Source organism: Crotalus tigris, unplaced genomic scaffold (genome assembly GCF_016545835.1).
Source record: "Crotalus tigris isolate CLP2741 ecotype Arizona unplaced genomic scaffold, ASM1654583v1 scf7180000018133.492856, whole genome shotgun sequence".
Taxonomy (NCBI): Eukaryota; Metazoa; Chordata; class Lepidosauria; order Squamata; family Viperidae; genus Crotalus; species Crotalus tigris.
The window spans coordinates 241,046-268,813 of record NW_024096842.1 but is presented as its reverse complement, the minus strand read 5'-3'; the positions used below and the strand labels follow the sequence as shown (position 1 = coordinate 268,813).

General features: G+C 46.0%; 1 protein-coding gene across 1 annotated transcript; it reads right to left on the bottom strand.

Moving 5' to 3' along the window:
* Positions 1–27,768, bottom strand: ARR3 (arrestin 3). The gene is made up of 17 exons (XM_039348331.1): positions 27,684–27,768; positions 23,896–23,936; positions 22,151–22,181; positions 19,870–19,930; positions 16,379–16,423; positions 14,422–14,621; positions 13,663–13,722; positions 11,354–11,421; positions 8,040–8,175; positions 7,533–7,617; positions 6,993–7,065; positions 6,206–6,343; positions 5,882–5,965; positions 5,288–5,311; positions 3,284–3,336; positions 1,561–1,570; positions 1–574 (listed from the first exon to the last, which is right to left on the bottom strand). The coding sequence occupies exons 2-17, from the start codon at positions 23,910–23,912 to the stop codon at positions 481–483; spliced, it is 1,179 nt and encodes a 392-aa protein (XP_039204265.1). The 5' UTR covers positions 23,913–23,936; positions 27,684–27,768; the 3' UTR covers positions 1–480.

The following is a 27,768-nucleotide window of genomic DNA, read 5'->3' as shown; positions in this document are numbered from 1 at the left end:
TATTTTGATAGAATATAACATTTATTCACACGATCACAGGGTATCTGGATAATCAGCTTTTTCCCATAATGCCAATAATTCTTAGGAAAGGGTTTTCAGGTCCACTCCCATCATACTAAAACGATCAGAATCCGCTGGGGGAAGAGTCGATTGTGGGGGGGGCACATTGGACCAGGAAGGGCCCAGCAGTTGGAAGGCCAGGCTTGGGGAAAAGAAACCAGGCAAAATGAAGAGGTGGAGGAGCCATCTGGGGCACGGCTGGCATTCCCTTCGCTTTCATGCTTGGGGGGAAAGCTTCACAGTACTGGGAATCTTTTGCAAAATGCATTAAAGACAGAGAAAAAAATAAGCTTACGAGAAATTATCACGTTACAAATACAACACTGAAATATTAAGGTAAATGCACGGAACTCATGGAAATGCCCTAAATGATCTCGGCTTTGAAACTCTTGAGTAGCCCCCGCTGAAGATAGTTGAGCATTAGCTTTTTTCTCCTCCTTCCTCCTGCTCGTCCTCACTTTCCCCTTCTCCTCCAAGTTTCTGGCGGGCGAAGTCCTCAACCATAATGTCATCACTGAAAATTGGTGGAAAATATTTCAAAAGGAGAGTCCAAGATATGGTAGAATCAGTCTCTGACCTTGCATTCAAGTCTTTATTCCCTCCTAAACTCTTCTGCCCAAGGAACTTTTTCCAAGACAGGAGTGAATCGTGCTTTCCACCGTTCCATGCGCAAACATGCACACCCTGTTGCTCAGCCCAGAGATCCAGCCCCAAAGCAAACACCGAGAATTGAGGAGGCGGGAAGGAGGTGGGGCTGAAAGGCCCCTATCTTGGTTCGTTGGTCTGAGGCCTCCTCCGCCAGTGGAAGCTTGTTCTCTCAGATGAGTGGGGGGGGGAGTGGGGCTGAACATAATCAGGCAGGCAGGAGGAGATCTGGGACCACCTCAGGGGATGGGAGAGGAAACAGCTATGGACACTGGTTCAAAACTCAGCAATTTCAGATACTCATTCAAAATGTAAGACTATATAAATGCAATTTAGGGGAATGGGTTTGTCTAAAGCAGTCTTTCTCCACTGGAAAGCTTACAATATTCTCCTGTCTGGAAGTTGCCGAGGTGGAGAAACACTGGCCTAAAGCAGAGACTTTCAACCTTAGCAACTTGAAGATGGGTGGACTTCAACTTCCAGAATCCCCCAGTCAGCAATGGAGAACAACAGTCAGCAATGGAGAATTCTGGGAATTCCAAGTTCACCCGTCTTCAAGTTGCCTGGGTTGAGAAACTCTGGTCTAAAGACTAGCTGATAAAAATGTACAATGAGATGATCACATTTTCCTTCTACAATGAAACACGAGAATATCATAAGCTTTCCAATTAATTAATTAATTTTTCATGGAAGTTGACGTTTGGTAAAATTGCCTAAAATTATGTTTTTGTGGTAGTCAGAAGAATCATCAATCCTTAACAACAGCCAGTTTTTGTCAGAGCTAAATTTATTTTGGAGACTGAATTATCCACAATGACATGCTGCCAATTCTAGTGTGGAGCCCTCTTTTCTTACCTGGATATTGCTGTCAATCAGGAAGAGGCAGAGGATGAAAGAGAAATGCATGCACCATTTAGTCACATTCATCATGACAACGTTATCCAAGAAAAACTGCCTGCCCACCTGTATCTATTAGCTGGCCATGTGCAACACAGGCAGAGAGAGGCACAAGCACACACACATCCAACTTCTCAGGCCTTTTTTGAAACACTGGACAGTTGGGGCAGTCAGGGGGCCGATGGGGGCCTGCAGGTTGCAGATACTGAAAACCCAAACCATCCCTTTCCAAGGTCCCCAGTCAACCTTCAGCCTGGTGCAGCCCTCCAGCTGATGGGATTTCATTTGCCCCGCACAAAACGGTTCTTGTCGGTGGGGCCGGGGAAAGAAAAGGGAGATTATTCAAGGAATTTAGCCTTTTGCAAGGCCTGGAAGGTCTGGTGCTTCCCCAGCATTGGGCTCAGGTGGTTAGATGCACTCTCTTGTTATTGGTGTGTGTGTGTGTGTGTGTGTGTGTGTGTGTGTGTGTGTGTGTTGTTTATTTGTTTGTTGGGGGGCTGGTTGATGGACAGGTATTATCTTTGGGTGCTGGTGGTCAGCAACATTCCATTCTGGAGCATCAATGGTATCATTTAAATATATTGTCAGGTTCCCCCCCCACACACACACACACTGCACCAAAACGATCAGAATCTGCTGGGGAAAGAATAGGTTGAGAGGGAGCCATGCATTGGATCAGGAAGGGTCCAGCGGTTGGAAGGGCAGGCTTGAGGAAAGAATCCCATTTTGGGGTTTTTTTTTTTCATTTTCATAAATGTAAAAAAAGTTGCTTAGCTTGAGGATCACTCCTTTAGACCAGGGCTTCTCAATCTGGGCAACTTTCAGACAGGTAGAGTTCAACTCCCCGAATTTTCATAAAATGAAAAAGGCATTTAAACCATGAGGAGAGGAATCCAGCCATCCGCTGACTTGGGATTCCGATAGTCTTCCCACAAAGGAAAGAGACGGGGGGGGGGAAACCGGGGGGGGGGGGAGATGAGGAGAAGCCGTTGCTGCTAACTGAAGGAAGCTGCTTGTTGCTCCTTCCCGTCGGCCTCCTGGCTGCTGCAAAAGCCCCCCCCCCCGGGGCCTGGGGTTCACCAGGGGTCTCTTCCGATCCCCCAGGTTGGCTTCGGGAGCCCCTACCTGCCCTTTTGAAAAGATGGCAAAGTCTTGAAAGTGGGTTTTGGTTTGTTTTTTTTCACTAGCCAAAATACTGTTGTTGTTTTTCCTGTAAAATCTGCTGTGTATTTAAAAGGCTGAATATCTAGATGTGTTTTTAGCAGAGATGTGGAAAAGGGAGAGCCAGTAATCTATAGCGTGTCACAGCGATCCTTTGGATCCAATGGATCAGAGAGTTTGATGGACGCATGAGCCAGAGTTGTTGACAGGTCCTGTTGGTTTTACGAATGGGAAAAGCACATCTCTGTAAGCAGCCCTGCTCCCGTGTCCCTCTCTGCGAGCAGCATGAAATCTCCCCCAAAGGCAGACATTTGCTGCCTGCTTTGGGCCCTTGGGGGAGGTGGGGTGCTCTTATCCCCCTCCCCTCCATTAGGGGCCCCTGGATGTCTCCCAGCACTGATCGGGGGCCTTGTGGCTGGTTCCAGTTTTGGGAACTGGAGCGTTTCCCACAGTCTGGCATTTTTCCAAAGTCGTCATATCTTGAGACAGCGAGGCAGGGTGTTGTCTGGGCAATACTTACTTTCGGGGGGCTTAGGATGCATCAGAATAACCGGCATCTCAACCGAGACGTCACTGAAAAAGAAACCACATCAAATTGCCCAAAGGAGGCACAGAAGTTTTTTTAATGCAAGATTCATTTAAGTTTTTACATATGTATTTGTTTAAGTATTTGTTAACTGGTCAATCTTATGCCTTGGGCCCTAAGCAACAGAATAAAAAGAAACCCAATAATACCGTTTCTTAAAAATGAATGAAATATACAACAGAAATATACATTCTTGGAGGAAAGCCCATTGACCAATCAGCTGGAGCCGAAGGAAGGTTGAGAAAAGAAGGCTTCTGCAGTTCTGATGACAAGAAGTGAAGCTGCCTTCCATCCCATGGGGCACTCTGTGCCGTCATAGGGAGAAAGAAAGAAAGAAAGAAAGAAAGAAAGAAAGAAAGAAAGAAAGAAAGAAAGAAAGAAAGAAAGAAAGAAAGAAAGAAAGAAAGAGGGAGGGAGAGAGAGAGGGAGGAAGGAGCCTCCTGCACTTCCAATGTACCCTGGATGAGAAGGGATGGTCAGCAGGCCTTCTTCAGATGTCTCAGGCTGCCTAAACATAGCACATTGCCATCATCCAACCAAGGGGTGTCCCTGGTATGGGGGGGGGGCTGTAACTGGCACAGCTAGAGCTGGGCAAAGGACTCTCAGTGGCAGCTTCTATCTGCTCTTGAAGCAGGAGTGATGAGTCCAGAAGCTGCAGACCACTCCCTGCAGGGATAGTGCAGCCCCAGGCAAAGTCACAGCTGGGCCTTTGTTTCCAGATCACCTCAGTATTTATTGACAAAGAGCAAGTTAACCTTCAAAATATTTAATCTGAGCCTTTTTTTAAAAACCCTTCTAGACCCTGTCAGCCCTCCTGGATAAACCAGGCAGGGAACAGGACTAGATGAGCTAATTTATTGTAAGGCAACATTAACAGAACCTGGCCAGTCTGAAGGCTCAAACTTCCCACTAACCCCCTGATCAATTCGGACAAATTCTTCCTAAGTTTCTTCTTCTGACCATTAATCCATTCGGGGCTCCGGCCTCTCTTCTCTGATGGTTCCTTACACAGCATTTCTTCCCCTCTGTCCCCCCAAGGTCATTCCCACAATCCATTACATCTCCAGACACTGGTTCTGATTGTCACAGCATCTCTGAGTCAGCCTGGAGTGAGGATAAAAATTTGGGTGCCCTCAATAGAATGGTCACCCCTAAGCCCAACTGCCAGATCACTTCACCCATCGGTTTCCGTGTAAGTTTGACAAGGCGAGTACCAAGCATTGCAGCACACCCACGCTGGGGTGGCCGTGGACTCACGCATAGCTCCACGAGCCACCAACTTGGTATCCCCAACAGACAGTTGCAAAGCTCTGCTGTACCTCCTTCCACACACATCCAAGCAACCCAAATGACCCTAACAGTTTTGTATTCATGTTATTCATCAAGTCCACGCCACAAAATTAAACCACTTTCCTTCTAATATTTTTTGAGCCTTTCACTGTCTCTTGGTCTCACAGACGCAACATGTGTCATGTTCTTGGCTTCCTTATACTCTGTGCATTTACTCCTCTTATTCTAAGCTGCCATTTTGCCCAGGCTGTGGTTGCAGATGGGCCCACAGAGACTGAACTCTGCCAGCCATCCTGGGCAACCAAGGCTTTCACGTCGTGCCTTTTAATAAGAGCCAACTCTAAACCAGGTCACTCGCCTTAACTATATAGATGCCACGGGTGGTGTTCCCTGCTAACAGGAAGGACAGGAACGGCACATCTTGGTACATTCTGACCAGGAATCACAGCCCAAATCATTCACGCTCTTCTGTGCAAGCGGGATCTCTAATTGAAAGGCAACTTTCTGGCACCCCAATAACGCAATTCAAAGATATCGCAGCGTGATGGCCTCCCTCAGAGCACGGCCCTTAAAGCTTCAGCCAGGCGTCTTTCAAAACAATTGGGAGTGAACTAGTTTATTCAGTTTAATCAATAACTCAGTACTTACCTTGAGGTGAGGTCTCCCAGGATGCTGTGGAAAGAAGAGATGGTCAATGAGGAAAACACAAAGATCGCTTCACTTATATGAAAGGGGAGATATTTTATTTGTTTGTTTGTTTAATGCCTGTATTATTCTTATAAACAACTCAAAGCGGTGAACATCCCTAATACTCCTCCCTTCTCTTTTTTCCCCCCACAACAACTCGGTGAGGTGGGCTGGGCTGGGCTGGGCTGGGCTGGGCTGGACTGGGTGGGAGCCCCCCTGCTGGCAGCCTTAGAACAATTGTAATGCCCTTTCAAACCAAAGGCCACCCAGATGTGTGCAAATGAAACAGAATCAACATATGAGGCAGGGACATGTGGGGAGCAGGGCGACCGAGGCCCAGCTGTGGACCCCGGCTCTGGACTGGCACTCTGGGAAGACTGCAACTCAGATCCGCTCTCAGCCGTGGAAGCTCCACCACCAGCACTCGGCAATGGCTGGGCAGGTCTCCGTGCCAACGGGGGCTGAGTTCCTCAAGGAAAAGGGGGGGAGAAAGAGGCATTGGGGCAGAACCCAAAGGGGGCTTTTTCATGCTGCTCTTCTAGAAAAAAGACTCACCCTCCTCTCGATACCACCAAGGTGACTTTCACTTTGTAGGAAACCAGGATGCCCAGAACCTCTTTGTCCATCCCAGGCCTCAGACTAAGAAGAAAGAAGGGGAGACATTGGAAGAGCTGATGAGCAAGCGCAGTGAGACAAGAAGTGAAGCTGCCTTCCATTCCATGGGGCACCCTGTGCTGTCATAAGAAAGAAAGAAAGAAAGAAAGAAAGAAAGAAAGAAAGAAAGAAAGAAAGAAAGAAAGAAAGAAAGAAAGAAAGAAAGAAAGAAAGAAAGAAAGAAAGAAAGAAAGAAAGAAAGAAAAGAAAAGTGCTTCCTCTTACATGGTGGTGGAAGCCAGGTTGGTGTCCCCATGCTTGAGTTTGCCATCCAGAGCCAAGCCACGCTTCTCGCGATTCTTGCTCAACAGGGGAGTCACCTCAAATGTTTTGGAGAAAGTGGAGTTTGCAGCCACGTTCTCCCTATAGGAAAGGAAAGACAAGGTCTGTGAAGCTGGTGGGTTCGGCTGATGATTGTCAAAACTCCAGCTTGGAACTGATGGAGAAAATAATTCTTCCCCTGAAGAGAAATAGACTTTAATCAAGGAAGGCCTGCAACTCCCATCCCGCGGGCCCCTTGTGCATGCAAAGAAGCGGCTTTACTGTGTGCTTATGCGCTGGGAAAGGCAAGAGGGACAGGCTCCCTCAGAGGCATCGGGGCAGACAATTTCATGGGACTTCTGCTCCCTCCTTTCCTGAATTCACTGGAATTATCCCAAATTCATCCAAAGCGAGCAATTTCATAATCCCGTTCTTTAGCTTCTGAACCAACCAGATCGCTTAAACAGCCATTTCCTCCATTTTTTCATGGGGAAAAAAATGCATTCCCCGCTTCAATTTGGGGGTGACCATTTCCCTCGTCAAGGGCTTTCAGATCTCCCTAGGACATGCAAGTATAAAGATTCCATTTTCAAAAATGTCTGAAAATCCAAGCTCTCATTTTCAAACGTGAATAAAACACGTATACTGTAACACGTTTTGGGACAAAGCAAAGGGTTAGGGCTAGGGTTAGGGTTAGGACCACCCCCCTCTCTTCTCCTCGACTCCCACCAGCCAAAGACCTGCCACTTACACAAACTCCTCTGAGCAGACCGTCTTGGTGTAGTTATCCAGAGAAAAGAGAACCACGTCAGTCAGCTGTTCGACTGGAGAGGAAGAGGGAGACACAGTAGCACAGTGGTTGTCCTCTGAGATTGTAGGGAGTGAGGGATTTTACGCAGATATTACAAGTTTTCCAAACCGTTCAGGTGAACTATGTCCCTAACAGTTTAATATTTCAGAATAACAGAGCTGGAAGGGACCTTGGAGGTCTTCTAGTCTAACCTCCTTCTCAGGCAGAAGACCCTGGCTGTCCAATCTCTTCTTAAAAACCTCCAGCCTAGATCTGACTCAGTAGTTCTCATTCAGGCTAACCTTTCATGCTCACCCAGTGAGAGGCTGGGGTTGTGTGAGTCTGATCCCAAGGCTGGGTGCAGCAGACGAGAATCCTGGGTAAGTATTACTGGGTGATGCAAAAGATTAAAAGAAGAAGGTGGACAGAGGACCCCATAAGGCAATAGCTGATTCCACCATGAATGGGCTGCTTCCATGGCTTGTTTAATTTGTCCCTTACCTGTTATTTTAATTTTCTTTACAATCTTGCTGGTGGTATTGTTTATGTCCACATTAATTCCAATTGGGTCCCCATGGTAATAAATCTGAAATCACAATATATTACTAAAATCAGATAGAAAATAAGCATCCTGTTCTCCTGGAGAGAAGCACCACTTAGCAAACTCCTCTGCCGTCTTTCTTTTTTCCTTTCTAATCTTTTGATGCTATGCTGCAAACCTATCAGTCTACGATTAGAAGAAATTCAGTCTTAGGAAGACAATAAACATGATAAAATCAGAAAAAGTCTGTAACAAAGTAGCATCTGTGAAAAATGCATATCCTCTGGAAGGTCCTGCAGTTTCAATGAGCCAGGAGCCAGAGTTCCCACAATCCCACCTCTGTTAGGGATTACCAAACAGAGCTTCAAGGAGAGAAGCTGAGCCTGGCTGAAAGCCGATGGGGCCAGGACAGAGACGATGAGCACAACACCAAGGTCCAGCTGAGAAGAGACCGCAGGGACACTGACCTCCTTATCCATAGAAGCCTCGAGGTGCAGGGGCTTGTCTGACATCATGAACTGCCTGTTTATTTGAATTTTGGGTGCGAGGCCCGTGAGGGAGGGGGCAAACTGCACCTTCCGGATCACCAGCCGCACCGAGTTCCTGGAAGCAGAGGAAACGAGGGATGAGCACGCCGGAGCCAAAGCGAGAGGCAGGAGAAGGAAAGCTTATGCATTATTCTTTGAGTTTTGCCGGGTTTTTGAACTATGATAGAAAATTTGTGAGGGAGCAATCCTGTCCCCCAAAGGCTGAGATAGGAAAAAAAATCAGTCAAAGTTATTCCTGCCAACCTGGACAAGGGCAGAGAGCATCAGAGCCTGTTGAACCCATCAGAAACATGAAGTTTTTTCTCTTTTTCTCTCCCTCCCTCCCCACCTAAAGAGGGGCTGAAAATGCTTCACGTAGCCTTTGTCTTTCACCTTTTACCCCACTTACAAGAAATGTTTCAACCTAGAGAACAAGGAGAAAGTAGCCATAGACGGGAATTGGAGAGTGAAGGGGAAATGATTTTTGGAGGCAGGAGGAAGAGACACAGTTTAGACAAATGAAATTTGAGTCCAAAGGAGGAGGGGTTGCAAAAGCATCTCAAAAGGGACCCTCCCTAGCTTCTGGGAGAATAAAACTGAAGGAAGGGGGGCTTCTTTCAGATGTGGAAGGTTCATGAGGCCTGAAAAATACACAGATGTTTTGGGGGAGAAAGAAGAGGCCATAACACACACACACACACACACACACACACAGGTATGTTATTGCAACATCAACTTGAAGCCAGGAGCCCAAAACCCAACAAAGAGATGGCATCCCATGTCTAGCCACTAGTCAGCCATCCTCAAGGAGTATCTGGATGTCAACCTCCAAAAAGCATTCATTTGCCCTACAAACTCACCAGCATTAGCACCCGTGTTTTTCATCCTCAAACACAAGGAGGACAAACAACGATCACTCTGAAGACAGCCCACATGCATGCCATTCATGACTACAAAGACCTGAACAGAGTGACAATTAGAAACCATCATCCTCTCCCACTTATCTCAAATCTGCTAGTCTGGCTAACAAATAACCAATATTATTTATTCTGAATAATCTCTTTGTGTGTCACCCATGTCAGAAATCTATTGCGAAAATTATAAGACTAAAAGCTCTTGCCAGACTAGAAAAATGTCCAGTTGACCTGTCTCAATTGGACTATTTGGGCCACAAAAACTCCACATGCACACACATGTGAAAGATGAGATTTCTGAGCTTTGCCAACTTCTACAGGAAATCCATCCCCTATTTTGCTGACCTTGTCCCAGCTCCTAAGAAACAGCTGGTGATTTTCCTGGTCAACTCAAAAGCCAGTGGCATTTCGAGAGTTAAAACAGCTCTTTGCTTCTCGACCTGTGATGGAATATGCACTTGGAGAGGCAGTGGAGGGGCAGCTCAGAGCTTTCCCAGGCAAGAGCTGGCATACGCCACCCAAGAGATGCCCGCAGTCCCAAGCTGGAGGAGGGAGAGGGGAGGAGGTTCCGGTAACCACACCCCTCTGAGGATAGATCGAGTAAGGTAGCGAGTTCTAGTTTGGCAACATTCTGTCCATCAGGTGTAAGCAAACAAAGGAGTGGACTCGGTTGGATTTCACTCTGTCGTCTTTGGGCTTGACCCTGACATCACCCTTCCTCTGCCACCCTGATCCCTGCCACCCCTTTGTGGTGCAAACTGACGCCTCAGATGGGGTGGTAGGAGCAGCTGTACTCCAGGAAGAGAAGGAGGGGAGGGCATATTTACTACCATGCGCCCGTTACTCCAGAGTGCTCCCCTTCCAGCAAAAATGAACTATGATATTTTCAATAAAATGTTGGTGGTAAAAATGGAGACACCTTATAGAAGACCATACGGCCCATAAAATTTGTGCAAAATACCATATCCTGGCAAATCAGGGCACAATTTTTTTCTCACTTTGATTTTTATGTCCCAGAAGAAGCTTCAAATTACCTTCTCACGTAAGCTGGACTACAAGACCTCCGAGGTCCCTTCCAGCCCTATGCTTGAAGGATTCTATTCCAAGGCCCCGCCCAAAGCAGAAGTCCTTACACCATCTTGGACAAATGGCTATCCAATCTTTTCTTGAAAGCCCCCAGCAATGGAGCACCAACAACTCCAGGAGTGATGGATACTAATTTAGTCATTTTATCAAAGATAATAAAGTTTGTTCAGCATGACCTGTTGACAAAACTGTGTAAATAGCCACTTGTCTGAACAGCCACATGTCTGAAAAGGTATAGGGTCTCCTGCTTGAGCAGGGGGCTGGACTAGAAGGGTCCCTTCCAGCTCTGTTCTGTTCTGTTCTGCTCTGTTCTATATTCTATTCTATTCTATTCTCCACCTTGTTCATTTCTAGGTGTTCACAAATCTACTATTTGATTATCTCTTCCAGGATCTTCCCTGGTATTGATGTCAGGCTGACTGCTCTGTAATTTCCTAGATCCTCTTTTGTTGCCCCTTTTTTGAAGACTTGAAATCACATCTGCTCTTTTCCGGTCCTCTGGCAGTTCCCCGGTGCTCCAGGAGCCCTGAAAGATTTTGTTCTGTGGCTCTGAGATCACATCTGCCAGCTCTTCAGTACATCTAATCCTGGAGATTTGAACTCATCCGAAGAAGATCTGAACTTATCCAAAGCAGATCAATTCCTTACCTATTTTGATCTGCATTCCTATTCTGTCCCACACTGTGCTGCTTTTGACAGCTTTCACTGTTTTTTCCTTTTGCACAAAGGCAGATGCAAAGAAAAAATTAAGCAGTTCTGCTCTCTCCCTGCTGCCCGTCAGCTCCCTGCCATCTCCTCTTGGTGGTGTCGGAAAGCACTGCCTGGAGAACCCCAGTGCCTTTGCGCTGAACCTTTTGCAATTCTGGAAGGTTCTTCCCCTGAAGGGTCTGACTGAGCTTTCGATGGAAGTTAAGAGGATACGGTTTTCAGTGAAGTTTCATACTAAAATATAAGAACTATAAAATATAAGAAGCAGAAATAAAAAGGCTATTTTCTGGAGATTTAATACAGCTGAGGGTAAAGAATCATGAGAATGAGGGCAAGAAGGAAGTCGAGAGAAGGAGGACTTAGGGTGTTGGGGGACCCCTGCCAAGGGCTCCCTTGAACTTCTCAAGGGCCCTGTCGCTTTTATCTTCTTACATCCTATAAAAATGTTTACTTTAGAAATAAATGAATGATGGGGATTTCCTTTCAGTTGAAAAGCAAAATAACTGTACGTTAACCTCAATAAATATTAAAATATGTTGGCCTTACTTCTTATGAATTTTCTCTTCCACGTCTTGAGCACAAAATGCTTTCACCTCAAAGTCCACACCGCAGGACTAGGGGAGACACAAAGAGCAGAAGTTACAAGTTGACTGGAGGCAAATGGTGCCTTTATTTACAATTATCAATAAGAAAAATCTAAAAGGGGAATTTTAGCCCCTTAAAAGTCCCCGTTACGGAGCCTTTATTCTAGGTTGCAACTGACATAGTATAAAATAGGCCACAGGAAGATGAGAAGCAATGGCCGATGGACTAATCCCCAGGACGGATTCTTGCATTACATCTATAGAGAGTCTCAGTCATCCAGGTCACAGTTGTTCCAAAGATGTTTTTACAAAAAGTGACCAGAGTTTGTTTTTCCTTGAAGACCTTTCGCTTCTCATCCAAGAAGCTTCTTCAGTTCTCAGAAGAATTTCTTGGATGAGAAGCGAAAGGTATTAGAAGAAAAACAAAGTCCAGTTGTTTCTTGAAAAAGCACCTTTATGACATTCTTACATTAGGCAGGCGATGGACTAGCCCAGTGGTTCTCATTTGGGGTCGAACGACCATTTCACGGGGGTCGCCAAACAATGCAGTCCGCCATTTTGTTTCCCCTTTTCCTTAGCTATGCTACTCCCTTTTATTCTATTGGCTTTTGAAAGCCAATAGAATAGACTCTCTTGAATAGAGTCTAATTCTATTGGCTTTCAAAAGCCAATAGGAATTGTCCAGGCTGTCTCTGCCCTGCTGAGCCCGCCAAAAGTCCCATTCTGCAAACGGTGCCGCAAGTTTTCTGCAGCGAAAGTGAGCTTTCTGGACGTTTCCACCCCTCCCTGCTGAGCAACTACTAAATGTAAGTAAAAGAGGGCCAGGGTTGGGAGGTGGGAGGCCGGCGGGCGCAGGGAGGGTTGCTGGCGTGCGTGGGGCCTGGCGGGTGCCTTACCTCCCTTGGGCTGGGCCAGCTGGTGGCCCAGCCAGTGGTTGCTTTGCGCCCTCGCTGCTGCGTGCCATGGCTGCCCAGGAGCACCTGGGCCTGCCTGCCGCCGCACCGAACGTGCGGTGGCCAAGGTAAGCCTATCGGGGCAGCGGAGGGTGCAGGGAGGGTTGCTGGCGCGCGTGAGGCCCGGCGGGTGGCTTACCTCCCTTGGGCTGGGCCAGCTGGTGGCCCAACCGATGGTCGGCCTGCGCTGTTGCTGACGCTTGCCAGCTACGCCTCGGCCGGCGCAGGGGGTGGCACCACGTATGCGCGGTGCTCCCGGGCTGAGGCGGTTGCTGGGCGACGGCCAGCGTGCACCCTCGGCTTGCCCAGCATGTGCTCCAGCTGCAGGAGAGGAGGCAGAGCGTGCGCGCCTCCTCCTACCCCGCCTGCAGAGAAATACAGGTAGTCCTCGACTGACGACCACATGGTTGGGGGTCGCGGCATTAGGAAGGTTGAGAACCACTGGACTAGAGGGTCAGCTCCTTCCAAGACGAGCCCTCTATGATTCTAAGCAGCCACAGATAAAATACACTTGTCATGGTTCTGACAGATGAAACTCTTCAAAAGAACTTTGAGGCATTGCTTACCTTATTCGAGAAACAAAGTATTGTTGAAACCAGAAACTAAATTCTCCTCCCCTGGATACAAAGTAACAAAGTGCAATTCCCTCCTCCAATAAACAGTCATAAATCACATTCCTCAATTAGCTCGAAGTGCCCACGGCTGAATTATTATTGTTATGACTAGCTGGAGTCATCCACATTCCCCCACCCAGCATCAACGAACTCTAAAAGCAATAGAGGCAAATGGCTGCATTTCCATCTGTTGTCAAAGCAAGAACATCCAATGTTAGCAGCGTTGACAACACTTAGAGAAGAGATCAGATTCTTATTTGCTACCCAGAACCAGCAATGGGGTCCTGAGAGCGGTGCCACCTTCTCTGCTGCTTCTTCATTCCTTTTGTACTTAGCAGTGATTGCTCCAGAGACACTGCAGCTCATGCAAGAAAGACAAAGGAGATACAGCGAAAGATGGAAAAGAACTAATCATCTGAGAAACCTTTAAAAAAAATGATAGTTTGAGACAACTGGGGCAAACCGGAAGCAGAGCTAAGGATCCAGGCAAGGCACCAGGCAAGCAGATAGGCAGCTCCCAGGGAAACTGGTTGGGCTCAGAGGATGGGCCTGGGACTACAGCTTGGAAGTGAGTCAGCCTGAGAAACCGAAGCCTTGAGGCTTCCAAGACTGAGAGAGGCCCTAGGAGTCCCTAGGCTGGCACTCAGCTTGGTGACCCACCCTACAGGAGAAGAATGAAATCCGGACACGAAGCTGCCACCCACCTTTCCAGCATCATCTGGTCCCGGCTGCAGCGTGATTGAACAGGGCAGGTTGGTCGCCATCTGTGGGAACAAAAAACAAAATGCACTAACCATCCGGAAGAGAGTTCCAGGAATGAGGACACACAGAGCTAAAACTTCTCCCTTGCTAAAACACCAAGAAATACCACATCTTCAGCAAAGTCCCTGAACGATTGAGGGGGGAGAGGGAGAACAGTAATCCCCAAGGCAACACAGTCATAGTGGGGGTGAGGGGAATAAAAGAATGTGAGAGGCATTTGAGGGTGTTTTCACCTTTTAAATTAAAAGTCACTGTAAGATAAAATACAAATAGATATAAAAATTGAAAAACAGCAATAGCAATAACACTTAGACTTATATACCACTTCATAGTGCTTTACAGCCGTCTCTAAGCGATTTATAGAGTCATCATATTGCCCCTCAACAGTCTGGCTCCTCTTTTTACCAACCTTACTCCTAAAAACTAACTCTTAAAAAGTTAGAAAGAAGAGAAGTGTAGAAAGAACTGAAGAAGGAAGAAAAATATAGTGACTTCTGACTTTTTTCCATCCAGTAGAATACAAAAAACAGTTACAACCTCAATCTTTTGCTTTACATAGGAAGAATTTGAGTTGATGGTTAGCCCACAGCCACATCTTAGAAGTTTCTGATGCCACCCATAGCCATTGGGCAGCCCATACATGCAGCAGCTGTGGCTGTGGGACGGAAGGAGGAAGGGAAGCCTCACAAATCACCAGATACCTCAAAGGTGAAAGGGTAAGCATGTTCTCCCAACTTCTTGATCAACTTGTCCTGTAAGGGTGTGAGGGTCTTCGGAACCTGGTCCGGCACTGGTGGGTAAAGCTGAGTTTTGAGGAGATAGAGATCTTTCCTGAAGGTCAACCCAATGACATCCAGGTCATCTCGACCGTACCGGAACGCGCATGTGAGGGTCACATAGACTGGACCGTCAGAAGATGAAGGACACAAAAAAAGAGCAGAGAAAAATACAAAATACAAGAGAGTGCTTGTAAGCAGGGTTAGGTACAGAAACGAAGGGGGAAAAGAACACAATTACCCTTAGTTCAGAATAAAAAGTTTCCTAATTCAGGTAGTTAATTTCATTTTGGAGACCAGGAATGCTATATTTAGTAAAAATCAGAAAGTAGGGATTTTTTTTTCATGAACTGTCATGTTTGGAAGATTGGGACTCCCAGAAGACAATGGATCACAAATTTAACATCTACATGAAGACACTGGGTGAGATTATTCACTGCCACAGGGTAAAGTACCATTACTATGCTGATGATATTCAATTATATACCTCTGCCTTGCGAGAACTAAGTCTGATCTGGTCCTGGTGCCTAGGGATTTGGGGGGGGGGGATCTCGATGAGAAAGAGGCTTCAAATTGAAAATTGATTCTTGGTTTTGGGGCCTTCTGGATCTTTGCTGGTTTTGGTAGCAAATACCAAATATCTTTGGTATTGGATGTGGTGGAACTCCCTCAGACTGGTAAACCAGACAGGAACTCAACCACATAAGCTAATTCTACTTTATTATAGGGCTACATTAACATCATCTTGCAGGTATGAAGATACCAACTTCCCACAATAGTTTTAACCCTCTTGATCCCTTGGGGCGGATCCTTCCTAAGGTTCTTTCCCTGACCATTAAGTGACTGGGGGCTCCTGCTTCTCTTGTCTGATTGTTTCTTGTTTCTTGTTTCTTCTCTTCCCCTCACCCCCCAAGGTCATCCATACATTCCATTACACAGACAAACCTGGTACACAATCTGGAGGTCCTTGTGGACTCACAACTCCTGCTTGAGGAGCAGGTGACAGTTGTGGCTTGTGCAGCTTCACACTGTGGGCCAGTTATGCTCTTTCCTGGACCATGAGGCTCCACTTACAGTCCTTCATGCCCTGATCCCCTTCACCGTGGATTACTGTAATGTGCTCTACGTGTGGCTGCCCTTGAAGAGTAACTGGAAGTTTCAACTGGTGCCAAGTGCCGAGTTCCATGTGCCCTTAGGATAGGGGTCCTCAATCTTGGCAACTTTAAGACTTGTGGACTTCAACTCCCAGAATTCCTCAGCCAGCAAAGCTAGCTGAGGAATTCTGGGAGCTGAAGTCCACAAGTTGCCAAGATTAAGGACCCCTGCCTTAGGACACCTTATACTTCTGTTTCATGAGCTTCATTGGCTTCCAGTCTGCTTCCAGATACAAATCAAGGTGCTGGCTTTGGCCTCTAGCCTGACTTGGGACCAGGCTATTTGAGGGACCGCCCCTCCCTAATTCCATATACCTATCCAGCAGGAAGGATGTGGGTCCTGTCTGCTAACTGCCATCTGATGGAACCTAGAAGAAGTGCCTCTTCAAGGGTGGCTCCCACCCTTTGGATTATCATTCGCCCTGAGGTGAGGTTAGCCACATCCCTGTTAACATCCCTGTTAGCTTTTCGAAAAGACTTGAACAGCTGTTTTCTCCAGCAACCACGAGGATCCCACGGGGAGCTGAGAGACGTCTAGATTGTACTTGGATGGCTGTTATTCTCTTGCAATCTTGCTGATCAAGTGTTTTATTATGTTTGCTGCTTGAAGCGTTTGCTGTATGCTGCCCAGAGTCATGTCCAGTGAGATGGGTGGCTTTATAAATTTGCTAAATAAATTAATAAAGTTTCTGAAGAGGGCAGAGAGAGAAAAAGAAACAAGAAAATACCTTTCCTGTTATTCACAGTTTCCGGGTCCAGCAAAACCACTCCATCTGGAAATAAAAATATAACAGAACCCAGTTTAAAAAACAGAACAAAAAAAAAAGCCAGCATGAAGATGGTGCAGGCTGTCCAGGCATCCCAATAAAACCCCACAGCCAGTTTCATGGCTCTGCAAAGGAAGATGGGGGTCCCTGGAGGCCAGGTGGTTTTGTCACCTATTCCGCCTGTTGAAAGCAGAAATCCAGCACGAAAAAGGGAAGACAACACAAGTGCGTTCTGGTTGCAAGCAACAGATGTTGGATTACAAACTTCAGGGAGGATGATGAATCCCCCCCCCCCGTTAACCTCACCAAGGAGAGAAAAGGTATATCTGAAAGCACTGTGGCCTGGTTAGGGGGGCTTCAGGTTGGGGTCAAGGGGGAAGGAGTGCTAAGATGGTTGTTATAGCAAAGAATGGATTGAATGCAGCAACAAAGCCATGGGTTTTGCAGAGCATGAGTTCCACAAAGACAGAATGGAAATACAGGCTTAGAAGAAAAGAGAGGCTGAAGGCAAAGACTCCGATCTGTGATCTTAAATGACTCCATATGAATGCACAGCGTATGGGAACAAGCAAGATGAGCAGACATCATAAGGCCAAAAGGCAAAAATGAACAAGTCGGGATGCCAGAATCTCATGGGAACATTGGGACTGATGGGAGCAGAGAGAAACAAATACAATAAGAGAAGGTGATATAGTGTTGTCTATCAGGGATGAATTTACTGGTATAGATTTAAAAAAATCAAAGAGAAAAAAGACAAGAATGTAAAGGTTTAGGCCATGGGCGTCCAACCTTTTGACTTGCCTGGGCTGCACTGAGTGAAGAGGAATTGTCTTGGGCTACATCAATGTATATAAATAACAAACTTCCTTTATTTTTTACATTTTTATTATATCTTGTGGAGGAATATATCTAGAGGCAGGTTTAGCTGAGACTCTTGAGATTCAAGCAACAAATTGAGAAACTCCGTCTAAAGTAAGAAGACTGGAATTGAACTGAGCACATTAAGGAACAACTAACTACCAAAAGAAAAAAAGAAGAACCCTTAGACATAGACTGATGGAGACATGTCACTCATAGAAGGGGAAAAATTAAGCAATCCAATCTAGTCCAGCCAGCTTCCCTGGACCAAAGAGATTAATTTCATTTCCTTCCCCCTGGAATAAAGTGCAGGCATCTGGAGAAGGGACATCCTCAACTGTACCAGTGACAGGAAGAAAAGTAGACTACGTTCCCCCCCCCCCGCCTCAAAAAAAAGGTGTCTCTTGGTGCTAGGAGACTCATCACTCAAAGGAATGGAATTTGTAGAGTGGACAATTCATCAAGGAAGGTATGCTTCTCCCAGGAGCAAAAATCAAAGATACAACTAAGAGTTACTAAAATAATTAAGCCCATAGATGATCATCCCTTTCTCCTCTTTCATGTGGCGATCAATAACACCACAAAGAGTCTGAAAACAATAACAAGAGATTACAAACAGCTAGGCATGAAAGCCAAAGAAATGGCAATACAGGCGATGTTTTCATCTGTACTTCCAACAGAAGGTAAACATCCAATGAGGGATCAGAGACCTTTTAAAATAAAACACTTAAAGGATGATGCCACGGAGAGAACCCAGACCACAGTCTAAATCAGGGGTCCTCAACCCCTGATCCAAGGCCCACTGGCAGGCCATGGGCCCTTTTGGAACCTGGCCGCGGAAGTGGTGGGCAGACAAGCATGTGTGCGTGTGCATGCAATGCTGAATTTGTAAAAGCGGCAAGCGCACACATGCTTGTCTGCCCACCCCCTCTCCACCACCACTGTGTCCACCTATCTGCCGAGCCCGAAGAATTGGAGACATCTGGTCTAAATGACCTCTATTAAGAACATCTGGAAGAATGCTTTCTGAAAACAACTGGATTGGCTAATCTGAAAGGCTTTAAACCAAACCTGGAAGGGGAAGGAGACCAATCCTTAGGACCTCATCCCAAGCATAAACCTCAAGACCAGCAGTCAAGTATAGGGAGACCTTGACTTGGTGACCATTTGAAATTACAATGGCACTGGAAAAAAATGACCTGCAACCATTTTTCACACTTGCAACCATTATAGCATCCCTGCGATCACATGATCAAAATTCTGATGCTTGGCAACTGGCTCCTGTTTATGATGGCTGCAGAGTCCCAGGGTCAAGGGATCCCCGTTTGAAACCTTCTGATGAGCAAAGTCAGTAGAGAAGCCAGATTCGTTTTAAACCATGGTTAACAACTGCAGTGATTCATTTAACAACGGTGGCAAAAAAGATCATAAAATGAAACACAGGAAGCAAATGCAGGGACAGCCAAAAATAATTGAGTACCTGTACACTAACACTCAAAGCGTGAGTAATAAACAGCGTGAGCTTGAAGTCCTACTACATGATGGCAGTTATAACACTGTTGTCATTAGGGAAATTGGTAGGACGAAGCCCGTATTCGGAACATGCTGCTAGAAGGGTTTAGATTGTTCAAATGAAATAGACCTAATAAAAGAGGAGCTGCTGGAGTCACATTATGTGTAAGAAATTCTCTATAAAAATTCCAAAAACTAAGCCTTGAATACATTTGGGTTCATATAAAAGGAGAAAGGAACAACATTGCCACAGGCATATACTACAAACCACCCAATCAAGCAGAGGAAACAGATGAACCTTTTGCTAATTGGTCAACTAAAGTGACCAAGAAGCATACTACAATAGTAATAGGGGACTTTAGCTACCTTGGCATCAACTGGGAGACACATTCTGCACCAAGTGGAAAATCAAATAGGTTCCTGATGAACCTAGCAGATGACTTTGTCATCCAAAAGATAGAGGCGGGAACTAGAGAATTAGCTACACTGAGCTTAATTCTTACTAACAGATGAAATGACAGAAGAGGTTGAAGTTGTGAGGACTTTGGGGGAAAGTGACCATATCACATTGGAATTCAACATAAGGCAGGCACAGGAAATTGAACAAAATCAAATTAAATCACAGCAGTAACTGTGAGAGGCATCCATGTGTCCTGGTAGAACACCCTTTAAGTATGATCCAGCAGTGTGCTGCAGCTGCCAAAAAAGCCAATGCAGTCCTAGGATGAATCAAGAAGCATAAAGATAACCTGATAACCTCAGAGACAAAAAAGAAAGGTATACAAAAATGGAAAGAGGAACACATAACTAAAACAGAGTATCAGCAAATAGCCCAAATCTGCTAGGACAAAGTCGAGAAAGCTAAGACTCAGAATGAAGGCTTACAACAAATGCCTTTTTATTAAAAAAAAAAAACACTTCATTATGCAAAAACAAGAAAAATGTCAAGCGAGTGTTGAATTCACTAATGCAGAAGATGGCAAGGAGGTGACAGGTAACAGGGAGAAAGCAGAATGATTTAATTCATTGCAGAATCTGTAGAATGCAATCAGCACTAACAGGATTTAAAGCAAATCACATACCGACAGGTTCCACAGATTCCACATGATCCACAAAGTCTCGCTTTCCCAGGTAGATGGATAACTGGATAGGCAGGAGACAGAGAGAGAGAGAGAAAGTTGATTCTCCACCTTTGCTTACAGACATCTTTCACTCAATAATCTTGGCCAATGGCATCATGACAAAGGTTGGCACTTCCACATAATACTACTCGGAGCTGAAAAATCCCTCCCTGACAGTCCCCCATCCGTTTGAACTGAAATATCGAGTGGTTCTAATTTGCAGATAATGCAGAATGATGTGGAAAACAAATTCAAACCGATGTTTGTAAGATTAGAGAATGGACTGCAAAGTACAGAATACAGTTTAGGACACAAATGAAACATTTGGCTTTTTATTGATTTATTTTAGGAAAAAATAAATCAAATACACGATACACTATGTGATAAGATAAGACAATAAGATTATTGCCACTTTTTTTCTGTGAACACACTGGCACACATTAAAAAATGAAAGTCTGATACCCGCTCTCAAAACAAAATAACCATACGTGCACACACACACACACACACACACACACACACACACACAAACATGTAATATATGTGTGTATGTATGTATATGTACATACACACACCCATTACATATACATATGTATGTTAATCACAGCCCATTTTGAATACATAGCGGAAAAAAGAGTCTTGGGAGTTAACAAAGTTGATACTGTACGGTACAAAGCCACACTATGTAGTATATAGCTGGTACTATATGGGATAAGGGATTGGTAATGATATGCTTGATATATGAATCAGCAAATGGTATCATAAGAAATATAGTTTCCACACCAATTGGAGCAGTTATTCTGCATTAGCCCGACCATACCGTTTCTGAGCATCCTATTTCAAGAATAATTGAGGAAAATTAGAATAGCAGTAGAGGAGGACCGGGAGAACTAATTTTTAGCAGAAGAGATTAAGATAATCAGATAATTGTAGAACTTTGGAAAAGGTCTGCAAAGATCCATGACATGAAAATGACCAAGTTTTGACAAATCTATTTAGGTAATTTGAAGCTTAACAGCAGGAGCTGAAATAAAAGCAGGGTTTGGCCCCCACCCATCTTTCCCCCAATGATCTGGGTAGTGAAACTGCCAGCCTTTCAGGGCCAGGATAGTTCAAGCGGGGGGGGGGAGGGGGGGGAAGGCCCAGGGAAGAAGGCAAAAGCCTCCTGTGACACCTTATTTAAGGACCTGGTACAATTTAAGCTGTTTGGGAGCCCCCTCTAGCCTGAAACCCTTTTGAAAAAAGATCTCTAGCTGAGAAGATTAATGGCTTGGACAAAGATCCGTCTGGGCTTTTCTTGGCTGGCTGCTCCAATCCAGAAAATGGGACCCAGCCTTTCTTTTGAGTTACAGGTAGTCCTTGAGTTACCACCGCAAGGGGGGGGGGGATTTATGTTGCTACCTGAAATATTTCTTAAGTGAGCTTGCCCCATTTCACCCCATTTCTTGCCACAGCTGTTAAGTGAACCTGGAGTCCCCACTGATTTTGCTTGACAAAAGCAGATCACGTGACCCTAGGAACAATTCATAAATTTGAACCAGTTGCCAAGCATCAATGATAACAGTCATAAGTGTGAAAAACGGTCATAGGTCATTTTTTTTAATCCCTTGTAACTCTGAACAGTCACTAAATGAACGTTTGTAAGTCGAGGACCACCTGTATTGCATATACAGAAATTGCCCGTCTCAGGGCCAATTCCTGCAACGGCCTGGATGTGTTAGAATCAACCCAACTGAACTGTCCCATCCAAGGCTGGGCCCTTAAAACTCAGCCTCCGGTCTGGGGTTCAATTTCCCTTGAATGTCAATCTCCCATCCAGCAGGGCCAGTGCAACGTTGGCACTCTGCTCCCCTGAAGGATCCTCTCCACTCTCCCTTCTCTTGAGGGGGTCACATTATTCACCAACGCACCAGGGGGCAGGGCAGGAAACAACAGTTGGAAAGTGATCAAGGAGAGAAGCAACCTGGAATTGAGGAGAAACTTCCCAACAGGGAGGACAATTAACCAGCTTGCCTCCAGAAATCGTGGGCACTCCATCACTGGAGATTTTTAAGAAGAGGCTAGACAGTCACTTGTCTGAAATGGTATAGGTTTTCCTGCTTGAGCAGGGGGCTGAACTAGAAGACCTCCAAGGTCCCTTCTAGCTCTATTCTATTCTTACTAAGACCCTGACTGCCACAAGATGCCAATTAGCCAGAAGTTAGCCTCCTTATGATGTGTTTACAGCAAACCAGGATCTTACCTTCTCATTGGAACAAGTCTTCTTAAATACTCTGCCAAGAAAGAGAGAGAGGAACAAATGGGAGAAGAAATTTCAGAGGCTGGGCAATATATTATATATGGTGTAATACTCAAGGTGGCACAAAATAGTTAAAAAATTTTAAATGCATTTGTTAAAAATGTGCCCATGAGGCATTCCTGAACAGCTACAGAGAACATAAACAGTAGGAATAGTATAGACTACAGACTACAAGCAGGAGGCTATGATTTACATCAAAGGTCTAATAGCAGATTCCTCTATCCAAAAGGCTTCTCCTGGATTTTTCCAGAGTCTCAAAGATCACAGATTTAAATCTGAGCTTTAGGAGCAATATCACTTTAGCTCCTTTCCCCAGTTCCAAAATCTTGAATTTTAAAAGATATCCCTCCCCCCATTTTTAAAAAAAAATCTCTAGAAGAAAGGCTGAGAGATCTCCCACTGCTCCTCGCTGAGATTCTGGGCTCCATCAGGAGAGATGCTGCTCAGGGGGAATCTTTTGATTCTGGGGGTGGATCTGTCAATCGGGGGGGGGGGGCAGGGTTGAAGCAGTCACAGCTCTTGCTTATCATTGCTTATCATCATGGCAATAACCCATATCTTCCTGGGCGCTTTCATCTCCAACCTTAATTTTCTGCTCCCCAATGTTCATAAATTTATTTAGTTTTTTACAAAAAAGGGATTGTAATTAAAATATTTATTTATAAAATATATAAGCCACTTTTCCTGTGACATAGCAATCCATTCTAATTGTTCAAATGGAACAGAATATCTGAACTGTGGAGTCCTTGGTGGTCTCTGAACTTCGTTGGTAGATTTTTCATGTCCTGGCTAGGTAATGGCTTATTTGTCTGGATGGCAGACATAAAGCACAAGGACTGCAACAGCCACTATTTGGGGAAGATGGGCAGAAGACTTGCAGAGCGCATCTATGGACACCAACCAGCAGTCAAAGGACGCAATAAAAACTCCTCAGTCTCAACCACAGTCTCAGTCACAGTGCATAGACGCAACCAGAGTTTCAACTGGGAAACTGTGAGCATCTCAAACCAGGCCAAATGGCAAAGAATGCTGAGGATTTTTTGCCATTCAGATGCATCAGCCATGAATAGACCTGTAAAGATAAACCATACCATTCACAATTAAAAAAACACAAACAAAAATATAGAACACATCCTCTCCGGCAGCTGACACCCAGATAAGCAGGGATTAATACCAGACCATCACACACAGAAAACAATACCCTAACCAAACAACTACCCAGGAGAAAACCACACCCCCTTGACACCTGCTGGGCAAGCGACTGAGCAAGAAGCAAACCCCACACTCAACCAAGTTCAGAGACTACCGAGGACTCCACCATTCTAATTGTTGCTAAAACTGTTGAACAATTTCACTGAAAATTGTACTATAATTGAAACCTTACCAAATTATGAAATGAAGCTGAGCGGATGGAGAAAAGGGGGGGCATTATCTTCCTGCCCTACGGAATGTGAGCAGGGAAACCCAAAGGGTACCATCTTAGCAACCAATCAGGACGGGGGGAGTCTGCAGGCTCCAGCTGCCTCAGGCGCAAGGAAAAAGGGCCTAGTCTAGGAGAGTCAGGCTGAAGAGAAGCCCCACCACCCCTCCAGGAAGGCTTCTAGGGGGCCTTTTCACTGGGCTGGGGTGAGGCAGTGAAACGAGGCGCTCCCTCCTCACAGACCGCAGGGAAGCCAAGCCAGACCTACTTTGGTCCGGCAGCCATCTTTGGGGACTGGAAGCAGAATTCCTGCAAGAGACGAGAAAAGCAGGCGGTAGTCCAGCAGTGCAATGGTGGGCGCCCATCCCAGCCAGACAGCCCTCCCCACAAAGGCCCCACACATCCGAAGCAGGTTTCTTGGGGCAGACTCTTCTACAGGGGCTCCCTGGAGCTCCTGCTCTGGTTAGAAAATGCTGGGGGTGTTTTTGAGCCACACACTGACAGGGCCACAAGCTTCCTCCTCATTTCTAGAAGAATCTTTGGGCAACGGGACATCTATATGGCAGATTTTTCACAGAGGTGGCAGGGGCAACAGCCCGGGGTCTGCAGCTGTAGAAGAGGCTAGCCAGCTCCTTTGGCTTGCACAGTGATATTCACGCAGTTAACAATACAACATTGGTGTAACAATCATTGTCAAACTGTATCTCCCCTCTCCAATTAAGTGTGTCTTGGTGGTTATGGATTCAAAACTGTTCCAGTTATGAAACCCAATTCGGAGTTTAGGATCAGAGACCCAACTATTTAGGATGGGGATGTTGAGAAGAACTGCGCCATTAGGTGTGGGGAAAAATGCACGCGCAGCAAACTGCCATGCTTTCCCCCCACGAACCTCATAACCTTTTGATACCCTTTGTCCTAATGAAGCAGCCAGAAGGTCATCCCCTTTTGACTTAATGCCTCACCTACCTAAATAGATAATATGCTTAAGTTACTTCCTATCTCTTCCTGCCTTTGTCAGTTCTTTCTCCTTTTGATCTACTGTATTTGTTTTTACCTGATCTTTGACCATGTAATATGTTACTAGGAAATAGTTGCTTACATGAAGACATTTTCCAATGAAGAAACCTTTGTCAGCATTTAATGGTAAAGCCTATGTATGTAACAAGTATTGCTTGTTACATCAAAGAAGCAATAAACTCAGAGTTTGTCAAGCTGTGTCCTGCAGCTTCAAACCTCTGCTCAAGAGATGCCTGTGTCTTTTTCTTAGCGTCTTACAATTAGGAGTTCCCTATCATGGTTTACACGGGAACCAATTTGCCTCTCCAGAAGACCTGAAGTCCTGGAAGTGGGCAAACCATGGTGTGCCGCAGCTGCCATTACTTCAGGAGGAATTGTTAAACCAAAATGGCTGGCTTCCAAGAAAATGTTCTCAGCTCACTCTTCACTATAACCTTCTATCTAAAATATTTTTAGCTACTTAATCTTATTTCTTAGTGCTAAGCTATACACATCATTCAGTTTCGATTAGCTGGTTTTCAGTAAGTTTAGCAGGGATTTGCTCAGTGACTTAAGTTTACAATCTCCAACTCAACCAAGTCAGATTAGCTGGGAGGGATCTTTCTGTACAAAGTGAGTAGAACAAGCATGGGAACCCATTGGTTTGAATGCTGTTTACTAATTGAGAAACAGGTAGAAATTGGAAATTATGGTTTTCTGCATTAATGGAGGAAATAAGGAGTATAAGTTACACACTACAACTTTTATTTTAAAAAAAAAATTTAGTGGGAGCATTTCCATAGAATACTAAATGATCCAAAGTGCTTTTTTTTGGGGAGGGGGTTGCTCAGCTACTTCCCTGGCTCTTTCTGCCAACAGATTTAATGAACAAACCCGGATGACTCCGCTCCTTATGGGCCAACCAGGGAATCGGGCTGATCACCTCTGACCACACCAGAAGGAAAGCAAGGAAGAAGGACGGACTTTGTGATTCACTTAAGCACGGGCAACAGATGTGTTTGCTTCAAAGAACAGACTGCCGCTTCCAGCTGCAAAACTCCTGATGTCTAAAGGGCAACAATAGAAGAAACCCTCTTCTGCCATCTAATGGCTGTCCTGAATTTTGCAGCCCATGTCTAATAGCCCTGTTGAGGCGACTCAAGTGGAAGTTGTAGAGCAGTGATGGCGAACCTTTTAGAGACCGAGTGCCCAAAAACTGGCCCCATCCCCACTCCACCCCCTGCCCTGCCCCTGCTCTGCCCCCCATCCCCCACCCTGCCTGCCCACAGGACCACTCACCGCCTGCAGGACCCGCCACAGATCACCCAGGCAGACCAGCAGCGCTATGGCGGCCACACCCTCTGCCCACGCCCTGCAGCATCAACTGCATGATGGGGTGTGAGGGCAGAGTCTTGTCCACGCTGCCTGGCTGCCATGTCCCTGGCTGTGCTGCTCCGTGTGGGCCACGCTCAACGGCGACTCTCCTTCAGGGGGGCTGCTGGAGAGGAGGGGGTCGCGGGGGGCAAGGCTGGGGCAACGGCATGTGTGCCCACAGAGAGGGCTCTGAGTGCCGCCTCTGGCATCCGTGCCACAGGTTCGCCACCACTGTTGTGGAGTAATGAAATTGGCCAGCAAGCCCACATTTCAAAATGGGCTTTCCAAGAAAGAAAAGGAGCCACAGCAGAGATTACCCCTTCCCAGGGGGGCAGAGCAGGCAGGCTCGGCTGCCAGGGCCCTGGGGCAGCCCAACAAAAGGGAGGCCCAACAGGAGGCTTCCCCAGGCAGACAGGCCACTGTGGCTGCAGCTCTCCAGGGAGGATGAAGGAAAAGAGAGGAGGGGGCGTGCAGCAGCACAAGGGAAACGATGCCCCTTCATTTAGTATCCTCATCCTCGTCCAATGCAGGAAGGACAAAACCTGGGAAAAGTCTCAGGAGAGGATAGCTAACCTCACTGGATTGCAATGAAGTCTTTTCTATTAACTAAAAGAGCTTCTTCCTCAGGTCCAATCTCTACATCGGTCAAGTTTCTAGTCCTGCGGAGCAAGTGAGAATCAGACTGAACTCTCTACAATATGACAGCTTTTCAGATCCTTGAAAACAGCCACAGTGCCCCCTTTTAGCCTTCTCTTCTGGAAGGTGAATATATCTGAGTCTTTTCACCATTCCTCACTGGACCTCTATGGTTTCCAGTACTTTCTTCATCCTAATTCTGGATTTGATTCAGTTTATCCGTGTCTTTTTTTTAAACTGGGGTATTTAATTTAAAAGCTTCCCTGTTTCTGGAGGTCTATATATATATTTTTTAATTAATTCTAAAGTGTGGAGGATTTTTTGTTTTGTTTTGTTTTTGTATGAAAGCAAAACACTCTTTGGGAGGGTGAGGGGGGAATCTTAAAACCTGTGCTGGAATTTCCACTAGGAGGTATTAAAATTAAAAAATTGAGCCTTGTAAGGATTTACATTTTGACACCCACAATCTTGGGATAATTTTGGTCCAGATTTTCAATTCTTTGTTTATTTCTTCCATGTAGGCATATAGTTATTAATAAAAATTATCTTAAATGTTTTTAGTCATAGTGATCCTTAACATTTGAAACATTTCTATACTACAGAAATTCCTAAGTCTACGGAAACTTCCTTGGGGGGGGGGGGAGGAAAAACATTTAAATTTCTTGCAGATGCCTGTTTACAGATTGCAATTCCACAGAACTAAGATTTGGCTGCCGAATTTATTCTAAAGCTCCGGGGCAGGGAGCTCGCAAAACCGACCCTTCTCCGAATAAACCCGCGCTGGATCTTTGCCCGACGGCAAGGGCGTCCTTGCAAGCCGCGGTGGACGAGGGTTTCTGGGGGAAGCGTTGCAGGGGTGGTTGCCTTCCCCCACCCACACCCAGCTCAGCCCCCGCCAAGAGGCCCGTCCGTCGGTCGGGCGAGCCCGAGCGGAGAGGCGCCTCGCCCGCCCCGAAGGACCCGAGAAGGCTCCGCGTTAGAGAGCCGAGCTCCTCGGGAGGGTGGCGGGAGGCCTTGCGAGGCGAGAAACCGCCGCCGGCGCCGCCTTACCTGCCACGCGCCGCTCCGCCGCTCCTCGGGCACCTCCGGCGGGCCCTCTTCTTATAGCCGGCGGGGCCGCCCCTTCGAGGCCAGA